The 23,822-nt window shown below is 47.5% G+C and overlaps 2 protein-coding genes across 4 annotated transcripts in view; both read left to right on the plus strand.

The window, feature by feature from the left end:
* tho2 (THO complex subunit 2-like protein) overlaps positions 1–4,370 on the plus strand; it is a 111,329-nt gene extending 106,959 nt beyond the window's left edge. For 2 of the 3 annotated variants that reach the window (XM_070535213.1, XM_070535214.1), the window contains 2 exons: positions 75–252; positions 4,082–4,370. In XM_070535213.1, the coding sequence (XP_070391314.1) occupies positions 75–252; positions 4,082–4,136 (233 nt within the window). In that variant the 3' untranslated portion in view covers positions 4,137–4,370. The remainder of the gene's footprint in view (positions 1–74; positions 253–4,081) is intronic. The other variant, XM_070535215.1, reaches the window with a different exon arrangement.
* A 2,922-nt stretch (positions 4,371–7,292) lies between these two features.
* mRpL48 (mitochondrial ribosomal protein L48) lies at positions 7,293–14,372 on the plus strand. Its single transcript, XM_070535217.1, has 6 exons — positions 7,293–7,424; positions 7,552–7,577; positions 7,646–7,735; positions 7,811–7,947; positions 8,063–8,165; positions 14,114–14,372. Exons 2-6 carry the CDS (start codon positions 7,557–7,559, stop codon positions 14,321–14,323), a joined length of 561 nt encoding a protein of 186 aa, XP_070391318.1. The 5' UTR covers positions 7,293–7,424; positions 7,552–7,556; the 3' UTR covers positions 14,324–14,372.
* The last annotated feature ends 9,450 nt before the right edge of the window (positions 14,373–23,822 follow it).

Consider the following 23,822-nt stretch of genomic DNA (forward strand, 5'->3'; position numbering starts at 1 on the left):
GGTTTTTGCACACCCCTAGTATTCAGAGTAGTGGCGCACTTCTGATAAACTTATTGTGCTCCCTGTCTATCCAGCCAAAAGCTCGAGCAAGCGCAATGGGGAGGATGTCAAGGAGAAGGATCGCTATAGGAGGGTGAGGGATGTGCAGTCGTTCCCAGGACTGCCTCATGACCAGCCACTCTCCTCCCTCCAGGAAGAAGTATCGCCCAAAATTCGTGGGGAACGGCGAGCCGATCGCGATGACAAGAAGCAATATCCTTCCTGCCTCTGTTTGTTTGGGAGAGTTGGGGATGTTTGGAAAGTTTGGTGATATGTCTGAAAGAAACCTATCTGCTAGCTAAGAGGAATCTTTTGAAAATATGCAGTAGCCGTGATGTGTTACAGTGAATTGGCAAACACCGTGTGAAAAAAAAAAAAAGAAAATGTGCTCATCATTGCATCTGATGCACAAGGCTTTCACAGAAGGGTAAGTTATGTGGGAAGAGTTGGAGGGTGCATTATAATCAGTGACAGAGCTGCTCCCAAAGTTGTCATGTCGGCTATTGAAAAAGAAGTATGGTGCTGGTCATATTAAAGTCGCATGTAAAGTGCTGTACAGTACATTGTGTTGGTGAAGGAGTAGGCAGAATGAACCAGTTTTGTAATTGTAACGCTAGCATTTTTGTGAGGTAAATTTAACAACTACAGTAAAACCTCGTTAAACCGTACCCGCTTAAACAGTAGTTTCGGTTTAAAAGTAGTAAAGTCAATTCCCCGACTCAGCGGCCATTGAACATAATGTATTTTGTATCCGCATAAACCGTACCAGCTTATTGCGTACGCATCGGTTAAAACGTAGCGTTTCCACTTTTCGTCGCGCAAACACGGCGGTGCGTAATCTCCATCGGGCGGCCCGGCAGAACAACAAGCCTCAGAGATCGGTACAACGGCCTCCAAGCGCCCTGTGCGTTTGCACGTGAAGCCGCATCAACATCAACATCATTTCGACGCCGCATGGACGCCATGCCAGAGAGCGTTGTGGCGTCGTGCAAGCGAGGACTCGCGTCATGTCAAAGCTAGGATAAAAAAGACGCCGGGTGCTCAGCATAGAAGAAAAATTAGACATCGTCCGTGCTACCGAACGTGACACGAAGAAGTCGACGCTGGCCTGCGACATGGATCTGCTGTTGACAACAGTGTGTGTCATTTGGAATGCGAAGTTGCTCGGCAGCGCTGCTGTGACCGCGAAGAGATGTCGGCTACGAGGTTCGACTTTTCACCATCGTTGCCGCTGTTGTTGCCGAAGTGTCAACTAGCGACAGTGATGAGGACGACACGGAAAGCGACAGCACGGGCTATTCAGGCCTGACAGTGGCAGAAGCTGCGCGTTACGTCAGCCTCGTGAATGCGATCGTCGCAAGAACAGGGGCGCGATAACGTAACTATTCCAAACGGAAAGTTTTCCGGACTCCGGCACCCGGCAATGAAAAAGGCGCCACGGGACTTATGCAGCACTACTGCGCGCGTGCACGGAGAATACGTAACGCCAACGAGGAATCTGTCGTGCCGTGCGAGTGTTTGCCGAGAAGAGGGGGGCTGGCTGAGAAGCTGGCACGCAGCTTCAGTAAGTTTGAGGCCGCTGTCGTCGTGCTAGGCCGCCGCTACATCAAACAAAAATAACACTTACGTCCCGCGAAGTGAATAAATACTGCATGTTTTTCCCCTTTCATCGCACTCTCTCTGAGTTCCGTTATCGACTGGTAAGTGGGCGATCTCATGCTATTTCGCTTAAACAGTACTACCGTTTAGTACGTACTTTTTCCGAGCTCCGGCCGACTACGGTTTAACGAGGTTTCACTGTAATAGCAGTGCAGTAATTTTTTCATAGGGTAAATACAAGTGCAGTTTGCTTGTCTTTATGACATGGAAAATGTAGATGTGGCTCTCATGACGAAACCGCCGTATTTTCTCACATATAACTCGCGGAAATAACTGCATACAACAATGCTCAAATCTTTGCAAAAGCAAGTCCCCATTCATGGATGGACGACTCATCCACCGCTTATCTTCTACCAGCGACTCTGTACTCCCCAATCTTCAGCTATGCTGATAAAGCTGGATTTACGCAACAGATGTGATCGTGGATGAATCAGTCATGTGACATGTAACGTGAATCCGATCACATCGCACTTAGGATTCTCACCACAGAGGATGACAGTGTGGACACAGCCCTTACATGGGTGACAGCGATGGAGCCAAAAATCCTATGATTTGTCTTCCGCCATATCTCTCCCACGGAAACGGGGACCATTCGGTCACGTGATGGGCACTCCACAAAATCAAATCGTGATCAGCACGCACGATCGGGGAGAGGGTAGGTTTTCCTAAGCAGCGTGCATGCTGCCTTGAAGCCACACCTTAAATCAAGATTTCCACAATCCCGCACCACAATTTTAATGCTAAATCTTTTTAATTTGTTGTGTGGATTATGCACGCAAAAATATGCTGCATGCAAGAAGAAGCCCCAGAATCTGCACCTGGGACTTCGCCCCATATAACCAATGACAAGTGGCACCATTAGTTGGGCAAATATAAAGGACATGCATATTTCGTTTAATGTGTTTGAAGAAAAGATGTGCACTTACCACTGCACTTTTCTTGCTAAAATTTAGCAGAAAGATCGCATCTTAGAGTCTGTCTCATTCAGTGTAACACATGGCACAGTTAATTGCCTGGTTTTTAAAGGCACTGTCAACCGATATTTAAGGACCTAGTATATTATGTGCAATGCAAAACTCTCATTCGGTAGTGGATACATTTGCAGCAGTTACTTCCAAAAGCGTGTGGTTATTTAGTAAGCGGAATTTTTCTATCTGAGCAGCCTCTAATAAAGTAAGAGTCCCTCCTCCATCAACGCTGAGAAGTGAGAGTAATGTTGATAGCCTGCCTCGCAAATTGTGAAATCGTTCTGCTTTCACAAGATCGAGTGTAACTGTGGTTAAGCACCAACATTTCTACCTTTTTAACCACTTTTGAAAATAAATAGCTGATGCAGTAAGTTTGCGTTGTTGTACAGCCATTTCTTATATTTGTATAGAGTTTTCCCCCAATTACACACCTACATCATAGCTAGCTGGCCTCTGTTGTCATCGTTCTGTTGATAGACGAGCCAAGCCAACTCATCGAAAATGAAGGCAAAGGCAGCGCCACTTTTCTGCTCACTACAAACGAAGGCTTATCTATGAGCACATGGTAAGTCAGGAAAAACCTACGATAACGAAAAGTATATTGCATTTCAATACTATTAAAAAAAAGACCAGGCACCACGTATACTATTAGAAGGTCACGTGGCGGACCTCTTATGCAGCTTTATGTTTTTACCGTGTCGGGCACCAAAGGTCATTTTTTGCCACTTTTAGTGATAAATTAAAAATACAATGTTTATTGAGAAAAACATGGCTCGTTTTAGCCACCACGATGGTGAATCATTCCATCTCCGGGGTTATCTCAATTCATGTTCTGAGTGGTTGCCTGTCCCTTAAAGAAAGAAGTGCGAAGTTGCCTTCGTTTACAGGAATGCGAGCTGCTGCCATGATGGTGCAAGCATAAATTTGCGTCGCCGCTTGCTGGCAGCTACAGAAAGCAGCTGGTCAGGGCATGGCAGCCCTACTACCTGAAACGCTGCTTTCTGCAGCTTCCAGCTTGTGGCGACGTAAATTTATGCGTGTTCCGTTGGGCAACTGCTCGCATCACCGCAAACGGAAGCAAGTTGCACTTTTTTTTCTTAAAAATCGGGGAAATTAGCTGTGGCAAGTGTTACACTGAGCGACGTAGACTCCAAAATGCGATGTTCATGCAAAATTTCAGCAAGAACAGTGCAGTGGTATGGACAAAATCTTTTTTTTGTAATACATTAAGCAAAATATGCATGTCCCTGTACAATGTAGAGACATGCCCTTGGAAATTAATGAAAGTAAGCATTGTGTTGTAGAGTCAAGCCTGGATAACTCTTTTGTTCTTGCATTTTTTCTTGTATTCTCTTCACTGTGGCAGTTCTAGTTGCACTTTGTGCCGCTGTATTTGCCTCCTTAACTTGTCATACTCATCGTTCGAGTAGCAGCAGTTCAGCATCTGCAAAGAAGAGGTCATCATTCTGATCACCATGTTCTAATTGGAGAGTGCATCCACTTGGCTGCCGTGTCAAGCTGTCATCGGTCACCCGTCCCTGTCGCCTCCAAGAGTGCCTGTACAGAAGCAAAAGTTGTGTTAATCATTACAAACATTTCATTGTGTTAGCAATGTGCAGCTGTTCATGTTGCCTGTCTCATCCTCCATCTCCTGGCCTGTTTCTGTACAATAAAAATTATCATGGTGCCAGGAAAGTAACTCCTCATTATTCGGTGTTCATGCTGGTTCTTTTTAGCACTTGAAACCCTTCAGCTCGAATCTGAAAATGTCATTTCACAGGCCTTGAGGTAAGTGTTCGTAAACTTGGAAGCAGACAAACATAGCTTGTATATTTTCTCATCTGCTCTGTGCCACTGAGTCTGCATGGCTCAAACTTTATATCCGCACCTGACTTGTGAGGTAACATTGTAGGCAGTCACTCTATAGGCCCTTTTTGGGACTCTTCACCAGTGGAAATTATAGCTTATTGTAGGCACTATTAACATGCGTACTTCCTCGTTTCATACAAGGCGATGTCGAAAACTGTTGAGACTGGCTCTGCTTTGAAGAAGCTATTTCAAGTGCTATCGCTTTGGAAATACTTCCCTTGTGCAGCAAAACAGCACTTTGTGAACCTGTCCTGGACGTCGTCTTTCCCAGAACTGTCAAGCATCCTTCTGCACTGTGGACTTGATTTAAACAATCGTCTCAAAATGGTGACTATTGAGCTGAGTTCTATTCGGGAAGAGAGCCTAATAAGTGGGAGCAAGCCCTAGCAAATTGCCCGTCTTTCACATTGAGGATCATCACTATAAAACAAACTTGGGTGCATGAGTAAGACCCCGAGACTAGGCAACAATCGTCGCCACGGAAAAGTTTGTCTCCGCGACTGTAATATGGCTGGGTATGTTCACAGTTCAACACGGTGCATGCTCGCAATGTTTTTTGGCAATCGTTGTAATTCGTCCCAAATGGCCAGACTAAACGAGTTCTACCGCCAAGTTATAGGTAATCTGAGGGCGACTGTTTGGAGAAAACAGCCCGATCAGGGGTGCATGAGGAGCTGGATGCTTCCCGACAGCAATGCACACTTTCACAGAGGACTGTGCACACGTTTCTTGCTGAAAACAACATGGTTTCTACCCTACTAGTCAGATCTGGCTTCTGCTTATTTCACTCTTCCCAAAGTTAAAAGCCAGCCAGAAAGTCTCTATTTCTGCACAGTTGCCTTGAGCTTTAATCGCAGAAGGGTGCTCGGCTCGAAGAGAGATGTGCAGGACATCTGAATAGAGCGGTCGCAGCGTTCCTGCCACTTCGTGAATGAAGTGTCAGGAACGCTGCGAGCGCTGTATTGCTAGAAAAGGGGACTGTGTTTGAATGCACATGAATTCAAAACAGCCTGTCTCGAGATGTTTTGATATTACCATGTATGTACATAACCATTACCATCTCTGATCTTGCACAAAGGCTGGCACGTTGTGTTGGGCTAAAAAGAACCTGGTAGTTTGGTTGGCATCCGTCTTACAAGTGGTCTTTTCTAGCTGGTACATAAAGGAAAAATGGAATCGTACAGCATGAAAAGAGTAACGGGGAATAAATGACTCGATGAGTAAGCGCCCCAGGTTAGGGTGTTTTAGGAATTGGAAGCTCATTTTAAGAAATTGTAGCAAATTGTATGTTGATTCAGTGTTGTGACCCAAAAGTGGTAGCACTAGCACAGGAATTGGAACCACATTTTAAGATATTGTTGCAAATCTTCTATTGACGGATTCAGTGTTGTGGCTCGTAATGGGTAGTTCCAGCACATTGTGTGTTCAAAAAAGCTTACGGGACTATTACGATAAGTAACATCAATGTGAAGTTTTAGCTGTGGTGCGGGCTAGGCGTTCTTTCGATCTTGAGCTCGCCGGATCGCTTGGGGGATCTGGAGGTACCGCTTTCTCCGTGACTTGTAACGTGGCGGAATCGGAACGTCGCCATCGATTTCTCGAGGTGATTTGGCCGTACATTCCATACAGGAAGTAGGCTAAGCTTCAGGTACATGATCATGACTTTGTGAGCGTGCCTCCCATTTGTCTGTGCGAAGTGACATACGACTGAGTATTTCGTTTATTCGTGTGTTAGGCATGGTAAAATTCAGTGGGGTTAAGCTGAAGGACTTCCTGTGACGTTTCGGTCACTTCGCGGTAGGTTGAGCGTATTTGTTTTGGTGTGGGAACAGTGTCTGGGCTGAGCAGAGCCTGGCATGCGATGTTGCATGGAGTTTGTAGTATTATAGCGAAAATTTTGCCTGTGTGGCTAAGGGATCAGATTCTAAATGTGGATGGCACACTACAGTCACAACGGAAACTCTGCAAGCATGGCATCAAATTTGCTGTGCGTTACATAAACCTGAAAGGCGACGCATGCACGTAACATCCGAGACCAGAGCTGCTGAGCTGCCGCAAGTGACGATGGCGAGAACCGACAGACGAATTCATCGGATTGCCTCTCCTTTTACGGAGTTGAAGGAAAAAGAAATCTTTAAGTGCATAGTAGTTCCCACCATGAGTGTGCGCCACAACAACTCAGGTCAACGACAACAGTTGTGGGGAAATGATCTGCCGACTTCGCGCGTAGTCTATATTTCAATGTCGTTTTCTGTCGTTCTACAGCAAAGCTGACTGGGTGCCGTTCCCGTCTCTGGGAGGTACGCTTGTTAAAGCAAAATCAACGCAGTTTTCCTGCCTAGGAGTTGCGTTTCCAACAGCGACCAACCATGACCTAAAGCCCCTCCATCCAGCGTGGATGTAGGGGCTTTACCATGACCCACTGGGGACCAAGAGTTTCTTAATGCTGGGCGGACGAGCTAACCCCAGTTGGGACCTGTACCAGCTGGTTTGCTTGTTACAGGAATCACTCGGGTCCAATTGCCAAATAGTTGCTTTCGAACTAGTACCAACTTATGCAGCCGCCTGAACACGTTGAATATGAACGGAGCAGATTGATTGATTGCGTTTGCAAAGATCAATGAAGTGTGGTTAGAACGTACACGTTCTATTACACTGAAACCGAAACCAGGTGCAACACAACTGCACAAATTTAATTGCCGTCGCGAATGTTTTCGACGAACGTATTTAAAGGGTAAATTTACAACTTACTTTAGGCATGTACGCAGATACGCAGGCAGTTTTCCTTTTGCCAGTAAGCAGCAACTGCATAGCCAAGAGAAGTCGAGACAAGGCACTATAGGGTCTGGTGACCGCACGTTTGCGAAACCGGCTGTTCTGGCAGTTTCGGTAAGTAATATTCCCCTGTCTCGCTCTTTGCACGGAGATGCCATTACATTATGCATTCGTCTGCGTGTTCTATGTTAATTTCATTGCGAACGTGTTTTCTTTTTCCATTTATCATGACATGGCGCAGTCAACATGAACAGAGCTGGAGTGTCGGTAAGTGCATCCCTTGCGATGTAACAGTTCAACCTCAGCCTAATTTTCGCTTGCAAATCTTTTTTTAGGCCTTATTACAGCTCACAAGTAGGGCTTTAAGAACTCATGTTTCCAGTGTAAGGTCGATCATGAAGTACCACGAACCAGAATACCTTCAGGTGAAGTTGTTCTTCGTCTTGTGTGTTGATGTCATGGTCAGTAATGTGCTGCTTCTCCATTTTTCTCACGTGCAGTATTTGAAGCCGCCGCTACCAGTGCACGAAGGGCTTATTAACGTCCAGCTGAAAGGTTACGACTTCACCGTGCTCGAGAACAATGCCAGAAAAGTGGCTAAAATAGCTACGATGTTGGGGATTCGGGTTTCAGAATGGTAAGCAGTTGTTATAGCTCTGGTATGCTGGTCAGATTTTGGTGCACTGCTGAAGCTACGGTTTTATATTTATTATACAGAGAAGCTCTCAGTGAGTTCACTCTTTTTCTTACAGCTGGGCTACCCCTTTGGAATCAATGGCGATCTCTACGTATACACCACAGAGCACTACAGTTGAAGACACGTTCAAGCTGAACGTTTACGAGCGAAACATTCAGGTAATTAGGAACATGTCTTAGCATGTATTGATGTGCAAATGTTGGGCTCTGGGCAGGCACGTACCCAGTGAGGGGGGGGGGGGGATGAAGCGAAATTAAGCAGCATATCCGCTCCCCGCCCACGCCACCAATCCTCACACACATTCCTAAAGCGCCGTCAAATCAATGTTGAGACTTGGCGGCTTTTCGGTGGTCAACATATTGCTGCCTTTTTCACTCCTTTTGGATGACGGTATTTATCGGCATCTCCTGGGGTGTGAAGGCCAGTTTTCTCATCGATTCGGCGCCCGCGTGATTAACTCGACATGCGTTCAGTTGTCACCATCTATTCAACAGTCACACGCATGACTGTTGCTTCGTTAGTTCAACCTTCTTTGTTTAGACTGATCCAGGGGCTAGGAAAGGCATTCCGTTCGTAGTCAGCTGGTCTGTATGCTTGAGGAACGAGTTGCAGCCGGAGAAAACGCCAGTTGAGTTTAACTTTTTTGTTTTGCTTCATTATTTCCTCGAGTGGCGGCTCGCCGCGACGCTGGCAGATCGTCGGAACCATATACCCGCGATATGAGTTAAAGTCCAAATTAAAATAATGTGAAACAGCATCCATCATCAAACCCTGCAATAGCCCTTAAACCCATAAGCAATATGACTGTCACCCGTTACCTCGTCTGGTCTTTCCCTAATTGCACAGCACATTTTGTGCAAAATTGGCAACTGGCAGCAAGAGTCCCAAGGAGTTGAGAAATTAAGCCAAGGCAACAGCCAAACAGGAAGGAAAAGCGAAAATTAACAAATTTAACCAACGTTTATGAATTCTACAGTTATCAGTAGAGCCGCCTGATGTAGCCACTTCTCGGCTGTGCTTATGCAGGTGTTTTTCTAACCTTCCATGGTAGGTGCTGTACATCTAGAACTCCAGCGTCCTGCGCTCTACGCGGTTGTGCGGGGCTGGCGGCCATGCATCGTTACGCAACTTCCCAAACAACAATACGAGTCGGTTTTGGCACTTGGTAGAGGAGTAAACGTGGGATCCAAAAGAACTGTGATTGTTCCGCAAATATATATTTCGCTATAAATCTTTCAGAGCTAATCCAAAAAGCGCTACTATAGTCGGATACAACTTAAGTCTGCAGTGAAGCCGCGCCCTGCCCTCGTTCCTCCGTGAGGCTGCAAATAATTCGTACTTCAAACTTTTCCTGTTACCCAAATAAGGCGGTAACCACAAAAATAAAATTATTAGCGCGTAATTTTATATGTTTTCCCTTGCCTATTATAGTGGAATTGCGAAAGCCTAATTTTTTATTGAACTGAAATAAAATGCTTGCTTCGCTGCAACTATTTATTGTCAAGTTTCAGTTCTGCTGGCACTGAAGTTCTGTGAGTAAAACGGGCTCAGCAGTGAAATGAACCATACCGCAGACTTTTCAAGAGTGAAACACACTTTGTCCTTGTCTGTTGCAACACCTCATTGCTTCCATCGATGAAAAGACTCAAGAACAACAGATGCTGTGGAGGTATCAAGTATGACGCCATTTTGAAAAGGCCGCATGATGACGATTTTGTTTGCTTCAGTGTTTGGCTAGCGGAGTAATGCGAACCCGTGTGGTTCGTGTGGCTTGGTTGCCAACTGCTGTTTTTTAAAGTTGTATTCTACTATAGAAATCATTATTTCACACTTTCACTTGTTTACTTGTTCTTGGCATTGTTCTTGTGCTTCTTTCCTGCGCGAGTCCATTTGGTGTGGTTCCTTGTTTGCCAAGTGAAGGAGAGGTGTACCTCACATGCGTACCTGTGAGATACACCTTATTTCATTTCTCTTTTGCGGGTTTACATGTTTTTATGATGAATGCCGGGTGTTATTCACATTTGTAATAGTAAAGGTACCCCTCCCTCATTTGCATAGAAATGTTACCTTGGATTGCCCCTCCTGCCCCCCCTCCCCCAAAATCCTGGGGACGTGCCTGGCTCAGTGTTATATCTGGACCGCTCGTATAGTATCGCCCCTGCAATTAATTACTACGTAAAACTGAGTGTAACTAACATACTAAGAAAAGTTAAAGAAACCATATAGTGGAAATGTTAATCGTCCGTATGACCTTTAAAGATGCAGCTTTGTGAAATAATGGTGTCCTAAAGGTGACAGTCTGGGGCAGTATTTGAGCGAGATTGTATCCTTTGGATTTCAATCTCATCACCATATTCGAATTTGGCGATTTCCAGCACACTGTTAAAGAGAGAGAGAGAAAGAATCTTTGCGAAGCCGGTAGATGTTATTCTGCTGAACAGTGAAACTAAGATCGCAGTCTACTGTGTCGGTTGCGGTGGCGACATTCTGTTGGTCTAGGTGTTGTGCTTGTTAATGCATTAAGCTTGCCCAGCTTATTAACCCTTACACTGCCTCTCCTGAGGTAACATGGGCACCCACCCTCACAATATCTCAGCTGTCGCTCCTGGTCACTCTAGAGTATGCTCCCTGCCTTTAAGCAACATGTGAAAAAAAAATTGCGCACCTCTTGTGCCATCATAGAGATATCATCGAAACACTCACAATTTTTACCTAAGACACGCAATGACTGTAACAGTCTGCCAGCATCATTAGTATAAGAAAGCCGCTCTGTATAAAACTACTTTATTTACCGCACTTAACACTAGAACCGTGTTTAATAACACATTCTTTAAGTTTTGTTACTAGTACTGGAAGCATGATGCTGGCAGATAATGTAATTTACAAGTTAACATTGGTTTTTAACTTCTATTTATAATGTGCTTTTGTGTATATTTTTTACCTTGGTCTGTGCACGCCATCATCGCTTATGGTAAATTTTTACCCTGAGCGTACTTTATATAAATAAACGAGATCAGGTGGTTTATATTATTCCCGAGTTCGCCACTACAACATGCATCATAATCCAGCTTTATTTAGCATAGAAGAAAAAAAGGAAGCCAACAGAACTGACTTGTACTTGACGTGAGACGCCCTCTGAGACAAGACCAAGCCCCAAGAGAACTCGGCAGCACCGAACAAATGCCAGCACTCCGGGATTTGCTAGACCATCTTTTCTTTGCCTCGTTGTGGCGACCGGAGACTGCACATTCATGCACTCTGGCGGCTATGAAATCTGGAAACTGCAGCACCTCATAGCATAGAGTAGATGGGCTGCTTTGTTGAGTTTATTCCAGAATCATCATAAATATAATCTGCCTGGTGCTCCTAGGTGTCGTAGGCTATTGAATTAAAATATACCGGATTTCTGTCATAACAAGATCGCCTACTGTGATTGTAGCTCGTGCATCCATTACATATTTTGACAATGGACGTAGAACTGACTTGAGTATTCACTCGAATATGCCATCTTTAAGCAGACATCTCAGAAAAAAAAAAGTGGAACAGGAATGGTCGTCACGAGTCTCCTAGCGCTTAGGTCGCTAGGAGACTTAATTTCACTTAGTTCACTAATTTCACTCATGTCACCATCGAAGCATAAGAACGGTGAGTGCTGATGATGACAAATGCATGTTACTTAATTCATATAAAAGATTCTGGATCGCAGTGATTACCTGGCAGCACAACCACTCGCCTGTGTGTAATGGCCGACATTCACCACCTGTGCACCTAAAATAACACTATCGGGGTCATTCATACAGTTGTGTATAGTCGTGAAGGCCGACTCGTAGTCAGCGTTTGTAGTGGCTTCGTCTGGCGCAGCGCAATTTGGCATCAGCACAGAGAACGGAGGCTGGGCGTGCAAGATGTTGGAGCCGGCGATAATTTCTACACGTTTATGGCCAACAGGGAGCAAAATATGCAGCAAAACACACAGTTGTCAGTATATCTAGGACGAAATTTCAAAAAGGGTTAAATAAAACGCCTTATAAAGCTCAAATTGGCTTCAATAATCACTGTTGATTATTTCAAGTGCACAAGCACATGTAACGTGCCACAGTTCATAAATGTTTACGATATCACTGGAGAATCTGAAGTTCTCGTACATGCTTTCCACAGTGCCACAGATTTTGAGAGCATCTGCTTGAGTCTAACTCTTTATTGATAATGAAGCTTTACATAGCATTCCAAAGGAATCAAGGAATCCCACCGAGGAAGTGTTAGAAAACTGCTCGGAGAGGGCCCAAATATGATATAATTACCTGAAATCAGTGTCGTCGCATTGAAGTTCATGCGCGGCGATTTGAGCTTGAAATAATTAATTAACCCTTCGTTGCATTATGCAAAAAAGAGGTGAGGCGTGCAGACAGGACACAAGAGTGGACAACATAAACACTGTCTACTTCTCTACTCTTGTGTCCTGTCTGCATGCCTCACCTCTTTTTTGCATAATGAATTCTTACCAACTAGCTCAGCTTTTTGTCGTTTTAACCTTCGTTGCATAATGCCCACTACAGTGGACAAATATTGGCTAGTTTTGTAGCAAGTTTATTGCTTAGTTTTGTAGCAAGTTTATTGCTTCCGAGAAGCTCGTGTGCATAGTGTCAACTTTAGTGCACTACAGAAGTTTTGTATAGGTGCCCTAGAAGGTGCCATCAACCACAGTTTTCCCCCAACACGGCTTCAAGGATGGCGTCTTATTTTTCCGGCCATGTCACATTCAGTCACGTTCGTCCTCACACTTTTATTTATGACTATCGTGACATTGCAGTTTCTTCTATACTTCTTCTATACCTACAAGGTATAGAAGAAGCCTTCAGAAGCAAAAACTCTAAATATTGTGGCTGAGTGAAGCCAAGTTTTTTCCTAGTAACACATCTTCTAATATGTCCACTGTAGTGGACACCCTGCATGACAGGAACAACACATGCGTGGGAACATTTTCTGCACAGTGTGGTCCTCGCACCTCCACCAATGATGTTACGGGAAGGAAGAAGCGTTCGTCTATTTACAAGTGGCTTTTAATGGTTGAGCCAACAAGCGTAGAGCATCGATACTGCTAAACACTTCTTCATCGTCTCTCAGACCACCATCAGCGTCGTCTTCTTTTTACATTACCGGCTGTGACAATAGGATTATGTTTTTATATTTGCGTCATATTTTTATGTAATGACACTTTGATCATTTTATTATCGAGCGAACTAATAGGAAGAAATAATTGAGTGAGTTACCAGCCGCTCCTGCCGCAACGAAACAAACACCACCTGTCAAAGCAAGTTTAGTTGCCGACGATGGGCGTTATGTCAAAGTCGACAATTTTTTCTGTCAGAAATATTTTACAAATCAAATATGTAAAGTGTTGGTTGCCAAATGCAAACTGACATAATTTCGCGACATGCCAGGTATCAGGGGCGTAGCCAGGAAGCGCGGGGGGGGGGGGGGGGGTGCACACGGGGCACGTGCCTTCTTTTCCTCACAAGTTTCCGCATGTTGGTATAGGTGTCATAAAGCGGCGTGCTGCAACACTCGCCTGCCCAGCCACCTTCTACCTGGTCGAGTGCATGACCCCTCCTCAAAAAATAAATACCTGGCTGCGCCACCACAAGGTGAACTAGCACATTACAGTCAAGAGTGTGTTTTTTTTTTCCGTATTACATAACGAAAGGAATGTGCACTGCATTCAAACTTCTGTATTCAAGTTTATATTTGTTAATGGGGTACCAGAAACTTAGCCTGTTGGAGCAAGAGAAAACTCTGGGCACCTACAATCACTTGAGCTGGTGCGCATGTTGCCCACTGTAGTTGACATCTGTATCTTGTGAAATAAAAATCTGAAAGAAAAAAAAAATCCTGGTTTTTCTAAGCGCGCATTAATACAAAACTAAATGTAGCCACACTTTGCACGTGTAAACATGCAATAAAGGGTTCATAAAGATTTTAAAAACTTTGTCAACCAACCTTTTTCTGCTAAAGGAACGAAAATAAAGTTTTGGAATAGTATTATGCCAGTCTAAACTGTTTGTTTCCCTTCATTGTCCCCTTTAAAAACTGGCCAACTGGCGGGCAGGTGTCCGAACTGCCGGGGGTCATGGCGCCGATTTTCCTGGAGGCCGTCCAGCACAGTCTGGCCGAGGGCGTCCGGTTGAGTATGCACCGGCACCTACCCGAGCACGAGGAGATTCGCTACGTGCCAGACCTAGAGCTGGAGGAGCTGCAGAGGCAGCTGGACGAGATCGTCAACCCATCCACGTCCAAGCACGTCAAGAAGCCGTTCTGATGACTTTTGCATAGTTATCATTGTAAATAAAATGTTGATGCTGTGGGGATCTCGATCGGCTGTATCGACTTTAGTCTTCCCGGTGCGGCTCACGCGTATCCTGACGTTCGGCTTCCATGCGTGACACACGATTGTGGGAGTTGATGTCGCAGTTAGGTAGCTGGGCGCACTGGTGAATCCAGAGGTGGGCCTTTGGGGCCCAAGCCTCTCCGAGACATGCCGACTGACAGAATTGAGCATGGAGCGAACTGTTTAAACATTTTGGCGGCTGCTGCCTATGGCGCGGCCGCGCGTGTGCCCTATCTTCTGCGATGGGGACAGAGTGCGCTCAGTACTGATGGTTTCGTGTACGCTGTGTTTCCGCCGTTTAGTTCGCATTGAAGCGAGATTCAACACGAAGGTCAATTCGCTCGCTGCTGCTGCCGCGCTTCCTCACTCCTGTGTTTTCACGCAGAGTTTCCGTGGTCATCGAGTGAGATCTGCTCATGATTGCTTGTGCGTGTGTGGCACAATGCTTGGTAATTTAGCTAGCAAGCGAGTATTTACTAGTTTACACGGCCGATAATACCATCATTACTTCATATAGCTGTGTGCTAATTTGCTATGGCAATCAATGCTTGGCTTTCTGGCGAAACTGCGGCTTTTGGTCTGTCATGGGCGAACCATTCGCTTGGTAACTTTGCGTGGTGAGTCGTACCTTGTCAGCCGCGTGTACATACGCCGCGGTACTTGCGCCGTCGGCGAACTGTGTCGAACTACTCGGGGTAATTCGAGACAGCTCTAGAAATGCGGTGTGAAACGCCACTTGTCGCATTCATGTAAACACCGCTATCGACTCCCCAACGTATTCTACCAAGAAAAATATTCCTTGTAGGTAGCTTGGCTAGCTGGTTCATTATACAGAAGGCGCATTAAATGTCCTTTCTCTGTTTGCACTATAGTGTGTTGTTTCCTTTGTTACCGAAAACACCAGAGGTCTCACAATGTATCTAGCGCACTGCAGAAATGACGCCGTTTCCAGGACTGGAAGACACCGATTTCACGACCATTTTAACTGCGCTTTCGCCGCTTGGAACTCAAGCGATAGAGAGGCATAACAATCAAATCAAGAGCCAAAACAATCAGATAAAGGTAATGATGGAGCGTATCGAGACGCTCAGTAGACCAAAGAACAGTGATAATGACGTCAGTGCAGTTAAAAAGAAAGTACCCAAGAGAGACACCACCAGCGCTGCTCCGGCGGCGACGAAGCCGATCACGCCACCGGCGTTGACGCAGTCAGTGACGCAAGCTCCACAGACGGAAACGGCAGTTGTTGCCATGGAGGCAGAGAAGGCCGAGGCCGCCGTTCCTCCTACAATAGAGTCGGTCATGAGCATGCTGACGCAAATCTCCAGCCAAGTTTCTCAAATGTCTGCGCAAGTGAACAGTCTAACAGTAAGAATGGATAATGTGGAGGCCGAATGCAGCCAACTCTCCATTAGAGTCATGACGTTGGATGACGTTGAGCATCTCACCGCTGCCAAGATGAAGTCATCACGACTTAATCTACGGCTCAGGCCGCGAAAAGTTGGTTCCGTGCGCAAATCTTCCGCTCAAGAAAGTAGAAAATGGCGAAGAATAAAGGAAAGCAGAAAAAGACTGCGACGTTATTTTAATGGAATTGTAGGAGTATTAGAAACAAGATAGGGGAGTTACAACTATACGTTGATAAATTGGACCAGAAACCGGATATTATAGCGTTACAAGAGACCAATGGCCGGGTCAAGCTCGCGGGATACATTACGTATACGGACCCTAGCGAAAAGGGTACTGCGATCTTGGTCCGCAGCAACGTGGCGGCCACACAGCACGTGACCGCTCAGCGAGGCTGCGAACATACGCTCATCGAGATTCACAGCAGAAGAGTGGGGTGTGACAAGAACATTTTCGTCCTGGATGCTTATTGCCGACCGTCCAGCAGGGTCATTGACTTTGAAGGCACCATATCGGACTGCATTAAAGAAGCAAGAACAAGACCGATGTTAGTGCTAGGAGATTTCAACGCGGCCCACACCATGTGGGGTTACAAATATTCGTCCAAAAGAGGGAACCAATTGGTAAAAGCTACAGAGTATCACGACATGGAGGTGGTTAACGAACCGGGCGTACCGACCACGACAGGCACTAGCACGCTCAAAGACCCCACTCCTGATCTGACGCTAGTTCGGGGGAACCTCGACGTAACTTGGCGTAACACGGGGGAAAATCTCAGCTCAGATCACGACATAATTTGTGTAACCCTCGGGGGGACCGACATCAAGGTGAAACTGGGTCAAGCCAACATTACAGACTGGGACCGGTTACGTAGAAGCGCAGACGGAAGGCGAAGACGAGGACCAAGACGCCAAGATGTATGAGGCGTGGGCAAGAAAGCAACACGAATTTGTAAAGAAATTTACGCAGAAGATTACTGCGACTACGCAAGTTCCCTTCGTAGACAGCAGGCTTAGCCACATGTGGGCGGCCAGGCACGGCCTTACTCGAAGGTGGAAGAGGCAAAGGCATAACAAGAAGCTTCACAGACGTATACACGCGCTCAACAAGCAGGTGACCGAGTATGCGGAACAACTATGCAGGGAAAATTGGATGAAGATGTGTGACGACCTGCAAAGCACACTATATACGAAGAAGACTTGGAAGCTGTTGCGGAACCTCATAGATCCGTTAAAAAGCAAGAGCGCATGCGCTTGAGACCTCACAAGAACGATCAACAGTTACGACGGGGACGGGGAGAAGCTCATTTGTGAACTCACAAGTAAATACCTCAAGACCGAGAAGAGCGGTAACCCGACTCACGAGTATGAAGGGGATAGCAACGTCGAGATGGACGAAGCCTTCACCGAACTGGAGCTGGTTGCGGCCATCGATGAAAGTAATCAAGGCAGCGCACCGGGTATTGACGGCGTTACATACAAGACGCTAAAAAATATGAGTGACAAAAGCCGAGCTGAACTGCTAAACCTCGCCAACGCGTCCGGGGAGACGCGTTCGTTACCAAAAGAATGGAAAGAAGCGGAGGTGCATTTCATTCCCAAGCCGGGGAAGCCACCGCACATCACAATCTGCGCCCTGTTAGATATGGAGCTGTTTCCTGCGATTACTTCCCCAGACCACATCGGATTGCAGCACAGCTAATTGAGGAATGCAGAAGCAGGAAAGCGCATTCCAGAGAAGCGGCCGAGCAAACAAGTTTAAGGCAACAAGTTCACGTGCCAACAAGTTCGTGCGTCGCCGGGATTAGAAGGGGGGCCTCGTACAATGGAGCTCAATCGTCCCCCTTCGGCTTTGAAGAAGGCATCTGCTACCGCTGCGAAGCCGAGCCACCGGGTGCAGGTGGGCCCTTGTGCAATGAAGCAGGAGCGCCCCCCCTCCTTCTCCAGCCTAGAAGAAGTGGATTGCCAGTCTGCGAGGCAAGACCGCAGAGAGCCGCCAGGTGCGACACCGCGACACGGGCGCCTACCATTGGCTGAAAGTGGCGTCATCGGAGCGGACTCTCCCATTGGTGAAACATGACGTGACTTACAGTGCTCGAAGGGTTTATAAGAAGCCTTCCAGAGAGACCTGAGCATTCTGGGGCATGCCCTGATTCCCGGATTCACCTCTCTCGAACTTCTTGCCGCGGGCCGCAGCGTCCGAGTTGCTGCCGGCCCGTAATGACTGTACGACGGCTACCTGACGCTCACCTCCCTGTATAGAATGTAGAATAAATCCTCCCAAGTTTGGGTTTTCATCCCGAAGTCCCGTCCTCCAACCCCTACATCTGGTTGGCAGCGGTAGGATCGCCTCCGAATGCATCAGCTGGTGGCAGCGCTACGGATAAACCTTCGTCGAGAGAGATCCTAAGGAACCGGGAAGTGCGAAGAAGAGAGAGCCTTCGTCGAAAGAGGTCCGAAGAGACTGGGAGTATCGAAGAAGGAGCGAGCCTTCGACCCAGGGAGTCCGGAAGGAACCGGGAACAGCGGACAAATGAACCGGATGGCAGGGTGCTGCAACCGTAAGTGAGCGCGTGGTTTTTTTCCTTATGATTCGCCAGACTCAAAGGTTGTGTGTTCAATTTTGATAGTTCTGGGAATCGGGAGTTTGTTGCATTGTGTGTTTGCACAAATTAATTAAGGAAAACAGTTCTAACCACCTGTCGGGGCAGCTGCCATGGATCTTAGAAAGTTGACGAGGTTAGACTTGTTGTTGGTGTGCGACGATTTGGGAGTTGAGGCGGACGAACGGATCGAGACGCCAGCTATCATAAAGGCGATTAACGATAGTGGCAATGACGGCAAAAGCATTGAGCTTGCTTGGGAAGTGATACAGGAGCCACGGGAGCGTGTGCGTCGTGTACGTTTGCGGGAGCGTCGTGAGCTTAGGAGTGAGCTTAAGCGTGAAGAACGCGAGAATGAACGGAAGCAGGAGCTTCAAGAACTTGCTCTTATGTGTCAGCGTCACGAACGTGAGAAGGAACGCAAACGCGAGTATCAGGAACATAAGCTTGAGCGTGAGCAAAAGTATGAGAGAGAGAAGGCAGCACTGATCAAAGAGATACAGCATTGTGATCAGTTATTGGCACAGAGACAACGGCTGTCTGAGAATTCTGTAGGTAGTACAGAGCGAAAGAATGAGGAAGCATCTAGCAGATTTTCGCCAGAAGCCGACGAAAAGAGTAGTGCCTGTGAGATTAGCTGCAGATTCATAAGTGAAGGGAAAAGGCTAGCTGCCAACGATGCCTTAGTGGCAATAGAGGCCGTTAAAGGCCGTAGTGAGAGCGACGAGGTGCTGTGCCAACAGATGACTGTAGGGACAGCTAGGCCAGCTGCGAACAAATTGGCACAGTTACCGCGTGTGTGCGTCGCTAGTAAGGTTAGCGAGGTTGCTAGCGAGGAAAAGGGTACTGTTGACGCGACAGACGCGAGCACCCATGTAGAGCCAGATCTGCGTGCAGAAGTGAAGTGCCAGCTGGACGATGCAGTTGAGAGTAGTTCTCGGGATGGCGAGCTCCGTAGCTCACGAGAGAACAACTGCATTGTTCAGGGATCGGTGCGGCTCTCCGCCAGTCTAGATGGCCTAGATAGGGATGATTCAGTTGTTAATCATTCGGACTGTGCGCGTGAGACAGCGATCGATACCGACGGGCTGTGTGCCGATGCACAGCGGGAGCTGGGCAATGTAGTAGAGGGCAGTTCGCAAGAGTGCGAGTTGTCTTACTCGAGTAAAGCCTGCTGCATTGTGCCAGAGTCGGTTGAGCTGTCCGCCAGTCGAGGCAGAGAGAGTGTTGATTTAAGTGAGAATCACTCAGACTGTGCGGGTAAGAGACCGATCCGGGCCGACGAAATGTGTACCGGCCAGCACGAGGCACGAGGCGACATGAAAACGAGTGCAAGGAGAAAGCGCCGTAAAAAGAAGCGCGGTAAAGACCGAAAGTCGGTAAATAATGTAGCGCCGCCAAAAATGGCGAGAAACCCAAATGGGCAGGGCGCGAGGAGAAGAAAGGTGCGGTCGTCACTGACGATGTTGACGCATCCTAAACGTTCGAGCCACAGGTCAAAGGGGGACCGCGAAGAATGTTCTGCACGGACGCGGACAAAGGGCACGAGGCAGTTAAGCTCCTCGTCGTTCCGTAGTTCTTTTCACAGCTCAGCGTGCAGTTCGAAGAAACGGAAGGTGGCAGGACGAGACCAGGTGGGGAGTAGCGACGCGGTCAATCGAGTTCGTGTTGAAAGCGGGGCGCCAGGACGCAAATTGGCAGGAGACCGTAACGTCTTGGGGGAGCTGATAGTGAATCAGCCCTTTTGTTGTCTCTCGGCAGCCAGAGTAGCTTTGAAACTTCGCCCACCGCGGGTCAGGCTGAAAGTATGAGTCAGTCGTAAGCAATCGGGAACGGGAGGCCAAGAGCGCTTCCGTAGAAATGAAGTGTTTGTTTTTTATTTTTGAGCATCGGAAAATTTCGCGATTTGAGACTAGAGTTTCTTTCAATGTGTAAGGCTTGAGCTTTGTTTATGTTTTGGTTTGAGAAAGCTCCGAGATTTGAAAGATGCGTTTTATGTAAACATGTAGTCTCGCGAGATGCTCATTAATAAGTAGATAGGCTTTTTTTTGTGTGTGTGTGAGTAACCTGAGGGTCAGGGTTATTGTTGAGAGGCCTATCGTAACGCGCGTGTGTGGTATTTAACCTTCTTTCTTTTTAAGTGTTGAATTTTCTAAGGTTAAGCGCGTAGATTTTCAGTGAGTGCATGATTTGCACGGAGAAGCGTTCTTAGTTCCATTAGCGCGTGTCCTGTGTGGACGGAAGGAAGCAGATTTATGACTGGGTTGCTCGTGTGTTGAGGGCAACCGTATTCTGACTTCTATTATAAGTACGCGTGGAACGAGTTATTAAAAGACGCATTAGTTTAAGGGTTCTGCGGAGTGTGTAAGTCCCGCAAGTTTAATTGTTCGTTTATGTCACGTGTCCTGTAGGACTTTCAGGGAAGAAACGTGAGTAAGCGTAAGTGAAAAGTTTGCCTACAACGCAAGTACGCGTTTTGTTTAGTGACCACAAGGCTAGTGCGCTTGTGATTACGTACTTGTGAGGTTGACCAGATTGTTCAGTGGCACCATTACGTGCGATAAGTACGCCACTGCGATAGATTGGAAACATGCTGTTCGTGTGGTTAGGCCACTTAAGTTATGTTCGGCTGTTTTCATTTGTTGTTTGCATCGTCAACGACCTTTTTGTTTTGCAACAACAATAGTAGTCTGGTCTTGTCGGCAATCGAGGAGAAATGCATAGCTGTTTGGAGGGGTGGTTACAACTGTTTTGTCAAAAGGGTTGATTTTGACTCAGTAATAGCCTGGCGAGTCAGGGGTGAAGAGCCTGCGCTTACGCGTGGTGCAGCGCTGTGTTGTTTGGTTTGTTTGACGTATGTTCTCCAGGGCCCAGGATCCCGAGGGTTGTCAAACGAGGCTCGACCCCAGTACCCTGCAGCTTCTTTCAGCGTTCCTCATGGCCAGCGAATTGAGTTCACCGGCCATTCAGAACAACCGGGGCGAGGACGAGCTGTTAGATATGGAGCTGTTTCCTGCGATTACTTCCCCAGACCACATCGGATTGCAGCACAGCTAATTGAGGAATGCAGAAGCAGGAAAGCGCATTCCAGAGAAGCGGCCGAGCAAACAAGTTTAAGGCAACAAGTTCACGTGCCAACAAGTTCGTGCGTCGCCGGGATTAGAAGGGGGGCCTCGTACAATGGAGCTCAATCGTCCCCCTTCGGCTTTGAAGAAGGCATCTGCTACCGCTGCGAAGCCGAGCCACCGGGTGCAGGTGGGCCCTTGTGCAATGAAGCAGGAGCGCCCCCCCTCCTTCTCCAGCCTAGAAGAAGTGGATTGCCAGTCTGCGAGGCAAGACCGCAGAGAGCCGCCAGGTGCGACACCGCGACACGGGCGCCTACCATTGGCTGAAAGTGGCGTCATCGGAGCGGACTCTCCCATTGGTGAAACATGACGTGACTTACAGTGCTCGAAGGGTTTATAAGAAGCCTTCCAGAGAGACCTGAGCATTCTGGGGCATGCCCTGATTCCCGGATTCACCTCTCTCGAACTTCTTGCCGCGGGCCGCAGCGTCCGAGTTGCTGCCGGCCCGTAATGACTGTACGACGGCTACCTGACGCTCACCTCCCTGTATAGAATGTAGAATAAATCCTCCCAAGTTTTGGGTTTTCATCCCGGAGCCCGTCCTCCAACCCCTACAGCCCCATCTCCCTCACGTCGTGTGTGGGGAAGGTGGTCGAGCGTATGGTTTTTCAAGATACTACAGAGACATTTGGACGTCACTGATCAGATGCCACCGACCATGTACGGATTCCAGAGGCACCTGAACATGCAAGACGTCTTGGTGCAACTACACGAGCTGGTTATCAAGCAAGCGAAGACTCCTACGCCAAGAGCTAGCCTGGCGCTCGATCTCAAGGGAGCCTTCGATAACGTCACACACGAAAGTGTTCTCCGTAACCTGCGTCAAACGGGGTGCGGAAAGCGAACATTCAAGTATGTGCAGCATTTCTTAAGCAATAGAACGGCAACGATCAAAATTGGAGAAGTCAAAACCGATTGTCCTGGGAGACAGAGGCACTCCGCAAGGATCGGTTCTTTCGCCGCTTCTTTTCAACCTGGCACTCCTCTCTCTCTCGGCTTTGCTTCAAGACATAGAGGGCATAAATCACGCTCTCTATGCAGACCATATCACTGCGTAGACGTCTAGGGCAGAGTCGGAGAGTTGGATGGAGGAGACCCTTCAGAGAGTGGCAAAGACCGTGCACGAGTTCGCTAAATCGTGCGGCCTCAGTTGCTCGCCACAGAAGTCAGAGTTACTCGTCATCAAGCCAAGAAGAAAGAAAGGAGACCAAAAGAACGTCCGAATCACCATCGACGGGACGACCATAACGCCAACCCCGCAAGCACGTATCCTGGGTGTCATCTTCCAGAACAATGGCAAGGAGGGGGCGTCGATCGACAAAATCAAGGTTTCAACGGAAGAAATTTCGAACATGATCAGAAGAGTAACAAACAGACAAAGAGGATTGAAGGAGGACGATGCACTGACGCTCGTCCAGGCCTTCGTGACGTCGCGCATCGTTTACGCGGCGCCGTACCTCTAGGTACTCAAGAAAACAGGACCAGTTGAACGTCATTATACGCAAGGCAACCAAGATGGCGCTGGGCATGCCGAAGCATTCTTCGACCGACAAGCTTCTCGGCATGGCCAAGCACAACGTCGTTGAAGAGTTAATAGAAGCTCATCTGTCTAATCAAACAGTTCGACTAACTCGGCGGGACGTCGCGTTCTTGCCAAGTTGGGCTGGCAAGAGGCAGAGCGGAAGGTAACTGGGCCGTTGCCCAGGTTGTAGGCCCATAACATCGGCAGTAAGCCGCTGCCTCGAAACATGAGGTCGGGTCGTAACGACGGCCGCAGAACGGCTCGTATAGCGGCCTTGACGGAGACTTTAGATCAAATAGTAGAAGAAGAAGAGGGGGTCACTCTCTTCACAGACGCGTAATTACCCAAGTTTTCATCGAAAGCCACGCTGGCAGTTACGACGCGGGATGTGCTCGTAACCTGCGCCTCCATCAAGACGTCTTTTCCGGAGCTGGCAGAAGAGGCCGCGATAGCGTAGCACTCGCGCAGCGAAAGGTGGGAATAATTGTCACTGACTCGCAAAAGGCCTATAACAGCTGCAGAAAGGGTTGGGTGTCTCTTGCGGCCCTAGATATTCTCAAGACTAAACGTGACTTACCTGAAAGGAAAGTTGAGTTGATATGGACACCGGCTCACTCTGGGCTGGAGGGCAACAAACTTGCCCACCAGTTCGCCCGAGAGATGGAACACCGGGTAGAGGAAGGTGAGCCACAGTCCATAATTATAGGAACATTACGAACCATTACAAGACGGAAAGGCGCCGTTATCCCGTTCCTCACAAATCGCTTAGTAGAG

The sequence above is a fragment of the Dermacentor albipictus genome, chromosome 3 (genome assembly GCF_038994185.2).
Source record: "Dermacentor albipictus isolate Rhodes 1998 colony chromosome 3, USDA_Dalb.pri_finalv2, whole genome shotgun sequence".
Lineage (NCBI taxonomy): Eukaryota > Metazoa > Arthropoda > Arachnida > Ixodida > Ixodidae > Dermacentor > Dermacentor albipictus.

Coding starts and splice junctions, on each gene's coding strand:
- mRpL48 (XM_070535217.1), top strand. CDS start 7,557: ATGAACAGAGCTGGAGTGTCG. Junction 7,948..8,062: donor GGGATTCGGGTTTCAGAATG/GTAAGCAGTTGT, acceptor TTTTTCTTACAG/CTGGGCTACCCCTTTGGAAT. Junction 8,166..14,113: donor TTTACGAGCGAAACATTCAG/GTAATTAGGAAC, acceptor ACTGGCGGGCAG/GTGTCCGAACTGCCGGGGGT.